This window comes from Sardina pilchardus, chromosome 17 (assembly GCF_963854185.1).
Source record: "Sardina pilchardus chromosome 17, fSarPil1.1, whole genome shotgun sequence".
NCBI lineage: Eukaryota > Metazoa > Chordata > Actinopteri > Clupeiformes > Clupeidae > Sardina > Sardina pilchardus.
Genome location: NC_085010.1, coordinates 10,567,031 through 10,574,570, shown reverse-complemented (window position 1 = coordinate 10,574,570; position 7,540 = coordinate 10,567,031). Strand labels below are relative to the sequence as shown.

The window sequence follows — 7,540 nt, the reverse complement described above, 5'->3', positions numbered from 1 at the left end:
CCAGCCTCGATGACACTTTTTTCAATCGCTGGGGCAAGTCCACATGATTTAGCATGTCAATATCAATATGGGCATCTTCATGACAGTGATAACGAGCACTGAGAGATTCTGAACTACAGTATACTATCCAGGGAAAGTTCATACTGCTCAAGTCCAGCTGTTCAAAAGTAAACTAAGAGAGTAAACCTGTCTTTGACCACACCCTGCTGAAGGCCTAGACTGCTTTAACCTGTTGGTGTTTTTAACTTAAGGCTACCCCATGAATTAATGAAGGGTTTTTAAACTTTAAATTCCTTGACTCAAAGAAGAGTGCCTTGGATACAAATATCTGATGTAAACTAAATGGTTAATTATCTCAGAAAGTTCTGTGTTTGGCCATGTCAGTGTCACACGGCATTTGCATACATTTGCACACAGTCTGGTAGTTTGGCGGCGCCTTCAAATGTCGCTCTTTGCATGTGACAATTGTAAACACGTATCACTCTCTCAATTTATAAACACACTACAGCACTACAGAGTGTGAAAACATTACAAATCTGACGTCACAACCAACCCGGACAAACACGCACAGATACAGATACACACACACACACACACACACACACACACACACACACACACACACGCACACACACACATATATACATACATGCATGCAAACATATGTCAGTTTGTCAGGTCATTGATAATGTGTGTGTTTCAATGTTCAAATGCTTTCTCTGCAAAACATCTAGAGGAAATGTAATCTACAGTATCAGCAAGCAAGCTGACTACACCACAGTGGTGTGCCTATCAGCCAAGACAATGCTTTTGTTTTTTTGTTTTTTTCTCCCACTCTTCCTGTCATCCTCTATTTCAGCCAATTCCCCCCCTCTCTATCTGTCTCTCCCTCTCTCTCCTTTCTTCCTTCGCTTCCTCTCGCTCTCTCTTTCTCTCTCTCTCTCTCTCTTTTTAAACCGCCTGCATAAACTGCTTGCCAGTTCACTTGACTGTTTTCCAGCCAGAGCCCCCCCACCCACCCCCACCCCTCAGCCCCTCATTGCTGACCAGCCTCGGCGTCCTGGCAACAGGCAACAGGGCAGCAACGCTTGTCACCACCCTCACAGCACAAAAAACAAGCTACAAAAAAGTTATTTGCGCAAGAAACAATGTCTGAGTGTTTTCTTAACTTCCACGAGCCTCTCTGGCTGCCAATACCCCACGCTGGGCCCAGCGGACAGCAAACTGTAATCCCCTGACTTGCGCTCTGAAACTCTTGGAGAACGCTATAAAAAAGGAGAGAGACTCTGGAGGAGATTTTTTTTTTCGAAGGCAGAGACTCGAACTGAGAGTTTACAAGAGTGTGACTTGCCCTCGTCGTGCCAAAAACTTCGTCTTTGATATGTCCACCGCCAAACTCCTTTTTCACTGTCGCTCGCGTGGCCGCGTACAGCATCTTCTGTCGGACCTGCAGGCAGACAACAAACAGGACAAGTAAATCACCCAAACATGGAAAAACACAGGCTATTCATGTCTACCGAAACAATATTGTGGAAATATAGCTGAAAAGCTATACGCACTGAAAATAGCAAACAAAATAAATAAAAAAAAAAATACAGAGTAGACTATTAGAGTTCACCATCAACAAATGCAAATAAACTCTGGAGCGTGATCATTGTGTATGTATCATTTCATAAATGATCTGTGCGTAGCGGTATATGTAAATATGCAAATAAACATAAACATGTTTGTCTCTGTTGACGACATTTGAACACACCTTCTATCTGAATGGTCAGATATGAAGGTCACAGATTTGCCTCTATCAAGGAAGTATCGTATACTGTAGGTGCTTCAGGTAGAAACTACTCTCATTTCCTCTACCCCAGGGGACAATGCGTCATTATTGATGTTTACGAGGGGAACATCCTGACAAACTGTTGACTAGAGCCACTCTGATACCTTTCTTATCTGGCGTTATTTGTCGCTTCAGGCAGGAAACTACATTCCTGACGTAACATTTAATCATGAATGTAGAATATAGAATACAGATTTAGAATATATGCAGAATATAGAATACAGATTTAGAATATATGTAGAATAGAATATAGATTCTAAAACGGATAGTTCCGGTCCTTGATTGTGATTCGCTGAATCACGTTCGACGCCGTTGTAAATATCATGATAAACTCACACCTTGACCGCATTTCGTTCTATAGTAATGCGCTACCACAAAACTAGCACAAAAGTTTGAGTGGCTGCGTCGTGCCTAACAACGCCCCTTAACTGTTCGATTATACCGTATAACCCACGGCCTCTCGGGGCTTATTGCTTAATTAAGAATACATTCTAAATCTATATTCTCTATTCTACATATTATACGTTTACATGTAGCAAAGAGTGGACAGTTGTAATGTACGTATCATGCTGGACTTCTGCTGGTTTGGCATTTGGCATGTATGCCAAGCAATAAGGATCAAAGCCATATCCGACCACAGTGGAACTTATCACCACCCTTGTGTGTGGCCCTTACTATTTGAATACCTTGGGGCTGCTATGGCACTGAATAGCCATATCCCATTGAGTTGGCCTGTACTTTGGCAGTCCGCCTCCCTGTCCCCTGTAATTACCTTTATTTTTACAGACAACACACATCAACCGCGCAGTCTCTCCCCCTCCCCTCTCTCTCTGCACGTGCTCTTTAAGAACGGGAGGCGGTCATTTGCAGGGCCTGAAATAACCCGGTGATCTACTGGCCTACACACACACACAGAGAGTGTGTGTGGACTGGAAGGTGCAACATTTGCCATAAAGGTTCCGCGGCGAGGTCACGGCTACGGTGTAAACTCGTTAATCTACATGATTTGCATGGAAGGGGAGATTGCAACAGTGGAATGAGTCCCACTGGAGTGAGACTCAGGCACAGATATCTGCTGTGATGTTCATGGAGCAAAAAGTATTCCTGTCATACACTTGCCTCTCTCTCTCCTTCTCTCTCTCTCTCTCTCTCTCTCTCTCTCTCTCTCTCTCTCTCTCTCTCTCTCTCTCTCTCTCTCTCTCTCTCTCTCTTTCTCTCTCTCCATGAACTAAGTGAGCTGTTCTGAAAAGTTACTCAAAGTGCCAACACAGCAGCACAATCCAACAAATTCCAGAGCTCCTTTCTAATCCCCAACAAGAGCATGCACCGTCTAGAATAGATGCTGTGTGTCTCTCTGGATAAGATCAGGTAATGGCTTGACAGATAAATAGCCATAATTGTCTGCGGATAAACATTTAAATAGCTTAATGTTCGGTATGTCCAGTAAGTTCTCCAATTAAAGACTTCTCGTCAGTGTACTTGTCATGTCATGCTACTACCTACACAAGCCTCTTGCTGTAGCAACACAACGTTATATAAGTAGACCGGGCTAGTTATTTAATTAAGTCTTAAGTAATAGTAGCCTGTGTAAGGGCTACTTAAAATAAAGAGTGAGTGAGCGTGACTAGACCTTATTCACAGCAGCCATTTTGACATGAGATAGGAGGGCAAGCACAGGTGTTACTATTAGTTACTGTCATTAGTAACACCGTAGGATGCTGGACACCTGAATTTCCCCTGTGGGGATGAATAAAGTACCTATCTATCTATCTATCTATCATCTATCTACATGGGACAGCCATATATTTCATATTAAAAATGGCTGCTGAGAGGAATGATCCTCTGCTGATACTATGGCACAACTAGCTCCAGCACCCATACCACACTTGGGTCCAATTCCCAATGGGGACCTAGCCTGGCTAGCGCATACCACTTATCAAGTGAGACGTGGTCTGGCAACCAAATCAAATGCGTCTGTGCATAACTCATCATGGTCTTGCTTTCCCCCCTGTTCTGTGATTGGTCCCCTATCTCAGGCAAAAATGAAGGCCGTAGTTTCCAGACTGTCTTAGCAGCATGAACAATATCACCACGCAAGGCAGGATGGGAACACCCAGGCTAACGGGAACCCAGGTTCGAGTCCGACCCGGGTCATCTCCCGATCCCACCCCATCTCCGTCTCCCACTCACTTCCTGTCAGTCTCTCCACTGTCCTATCTCAGCTAACACTCAGAGAAACAATTAATTGTACTGCGTGTGGGCCACACCTGGGCCAGAGCAAATTCAGCTGTGTCAGTTATCAGTGATTGGGCCATTTTTGGACCAGGGACCCGAGCCAAACGTGGGTCAACACCCAGACTACTCTGAGGCAATTATTTTAAGACATCTTCAGAAACTGACGTTTAGAGAGCACATTTTTGGCATACGTTGATAAACAAAAAGTTCTTAAATCACACCCAAACCATTAAAACATCCATATTTTGATTGATTTTGAATAGAGGCAATAAAGGACCATGGGCACCTACAGGAGAAGGGTCAGGAGACCAGGCCAGGAAGACCCACTCGTAGCCCTGGTTGTTGGTGGAGTCCAGCCGGTAGAGGAGGTAGGAGGGCATGTCGTCCTGAAGCAGGGGCATCACGTACGCGTCGTACTCCTGGTCCCATTTCTTCGAGGCCTTCTTGGTGCCGCCCAGCACTAGCTGCTCTGGAAGGTGAGAGGGGGGCAGGAGGAGAGGAGTGAGGCGGAGAGCATTCAGAGTCAATGTCATCATGTCATGATCACAAATGTCAAGTAGAGCTATATTCGCTATATTCAGTTGGAGATGCAGCAGACATTTAAAGCCAGTACGTCTGCTGGTGTTCCTATTTAGGCATTAGAGGAGCTGTGAGTGACAGATAACACTGTAGGCACATGACTCAACATAACATAACAACATGTCGCCTAACAGATAGCCATGCATGTAACATCACTACATTTTCACTTTATGGTTTGTTTATTTATGGGATTTGTTTATTTTCATAATTGGTCGTTGATATTGTATTGACATCACTGTTATCAGTACTACTGATAAGATTCTGTAAGGAAGTACTGACTGCAGCATTTGTCCTTATCACACTCTACCTTGATTGTTTCACTGTTGGGAGTCTTGATTGTTTCACTGTTGGGAGTCACTTTGGGTTAAAAAGTGCCAGCCAAATATGTAATGTAATGTAATCCTAGTCCTACCAACTGTTAATAACTGTTTATTGTTGATGTTTACAACTGTATTGCTATAGCTCTGGACAAAAGTGTCTGTTAAATTAAGCATAAACATCATTTAAAACTGAGACTGCAGTCACCCGCCCTGTCAGTGCATATTTTCTTTCTCTCTCGTCCTTCATACAAATTACTACCATATGCAAATCAACAGGCAAGCTGTCAGCAGTGCCAATGTTTGCCGTGGTCTCTACCCCTGTGTACTGTAATGTAAAAATTGGTCTGTGAGGTTCTGGAATAAGTTTACATTTAATATGTGTCGACCTCAATGTAAACATTTGCGTTTCTACTGGTTTGATGGAGCGCTTACCTTTCTGAATGTCGATCTTTATCAAGCGGTAGTCTCCATTCCGCGCCTTGGCAAAGACATCTCTTACTTCCCGTGTTGCTGCGACAGAAGAGGCAGAGAGGACTTCAGTAGAGCCTTTTTTAGGAGGGGACACTCAAACAATGCAATCATTCAGTGTTCAAAACAAACAAACCGGCTGTCAAACGGGCTGAATGTCACTACCCAGGCCAATGAAGAAATGAGGTCATGATTCTATGTCCAAATATGGGCGGAAAAAAACATAAACCTATCCATGATGACTATGTATCTGTCATGCTAGGATTAAAGGTGTGATTGACCTGTCCTGCATTAGTCCTACTACATTTCAGTTTTTTTTACCCAATCATTGCACTGAAACGAATGAACTCAAGTGCGATAATAGAGCCAAAATATGTTGTCATTTCAGAATTTGATTTTCAAAAAGTATAGGCTACTGAAAAATCTCGACTTTGTTATTACAGAGACCAAAACATTAGTGCTGATGTTATCAAGTCTAAATATAGAAGTTACATAAACGATTTCACAGTTGACATGACATCTCTTCAAAACATCTTCACTAAACCGTTAGATGGCCAGGATCCCGTTGGCTTTACCCCCCATGGCAACCTTCAAATCCTTCAATAAAAAGATGAGGAGAGACTAGGAAAGGACATACAAATGCACATACAGTATGAGACCGTTTAATGAGCACAGAATTAGGCTACTCCAGACCTTTGGATCGTGCTATCTGCAAGGCTATAAAAGATAAACGATTCATGCGCACCGTGATTCAGGCAGTCTGGACAATGTTAATGAATGGAACAGCGCTTAAGAATGCCCATATTAGTGCAACAAATTCGCGGATCGCACTTGACACGGATTCCAACCGCTTACCATCCCAGGCAATGGAAATCAGGTCCCTTCGAATGCGCAGGTTATTATAATCTTATTCATAGCGGCGAGTACAACAGGTTTTCCCCTGTAGTCAAACACATATTTTCGCCCAGGAAACTAAATGGGAATGATCGAACAATTACTGTCCCTCGCGTTCCGGGTGTTGTTAAAAAAAAACTGTAAAGATTTAGCCTACCTTGAATGCCAGTCTGATGGGACATTCTGCCTGCTTCTTTGACGTCGGCCGGTGGATGTTAAAAGCAGCCGAACAAGGAAGAGAAGAACTGAACTACAGCAGTCTGACCTGCCCCCTGATGTGGCGTCATCACGTTGTATTTACCTAATCATGTGATGTAGCCATACACTGCGCAGTGTGCGCTTGTGCCCGTACATAAACCCTCTTCATGTTGCGCCAGTGATGCAAATTACGGTGTACATCCTCTTGCACTCAAAAAAAGGAAATTAGCTGATTGTAACATTTACTTAAGTATAACATGCATTTCCTACTAAATAATTTTGTGTTACAACATTTACTTAAATAAATCATGTTACATTTGCCTTTAGTTCAACTGTATAGATTTTAATCGATTCAATTAAGTTAGAATAACATGAAACAATCGATTTAAAAAATAAGAATGTAGTTTAGCCTGCTCCTGGCCATTAGATGGCGTGAGTGTGCGATTGGGCTGGATGCCAACACCTGAAATACACGAAGAAATGCCGATGCATCTTTTGGATGTCCTGGCTGTGCTGTGCTGGTAACCGATGAAGAGTCTGCTTTTTAAGCTCTAAAGGGTAAGTATATCAACTGTAGTTATTATGTGTGTTCATGTTATATAAGGCGGGAATTCCACTCTTAGTTTTTATACAGTGTGTATTCTATTAGGTGTTGATAAATATTTTTTTCAACCAACAGCTAAACCAAACGGCTTTAAAGTTAGCAGCTAGCTATCAAAAAAACGTTGCTCTAGCAGTATCTATGCTAATGCGGTTTTTAGACATTTTCTGAAGCTTAGTTCTCTGGTTGTGTTTGAGAGAATCCATGAGTAGCAATTATTTTATTTTTTTTTCACAAGTTAGTGGAACGTAATTAGAGGTGGCGTGGTGACAAGTCAAGAAGTGTGAAAGGTTTTAGGTTTACCTAAGGTTGGTTTGGTTGTGTGGGTGTGAGTGGATGTGTGTGCGCCTCAGTGAAGGTAAACCCCTGATAAAAATATAGATGAAGCCTCGGAATGTTCAATGTACTAAC

The 7,540-nt window shown here is 42.7% G+C and overlaps 1 protein-coding gene across 1 annotated transcript in view; it reads right to left on the bottom strand.

Moving 5' to 3' along the window:
* twf1b (twinfilin actin-binding protein 1b) overlaps nucleotides 1–6,570 on the bottom strand; it is a 22,439-nt gene extending 15,869 nt beyond the window's left edge. The window contains exons 1-4 of the mRNA XM_062518576.1: nucleotides 6,488–6,570; nucleotides 5,401–5,478; nucleotides 4,360–4,538; nucleotides 1,352–1,447 (exon numbers count right to left, since the gene is read on the bottom strand). Coding sequence (XP_062374560.1) covers nucleotides 1,352–1,447; nucleotides 4,360–4,538; nucleotides 5,401–5,478; nucleotides 6,488–6,512 — 378 coding nt within the window. The 5' untranslated portion in view covers nucleotides 6,513–6,570. The remainder of the gene's footprint in view (nucleotides 1–1,351; nucleotides 1,448–4,359; nucleotides 4,539–5,400; nucleotides 5,479–6,487) is intronic.
* Nucleotides 6,571–7,540: the final 970 nt, after the last annotated feature.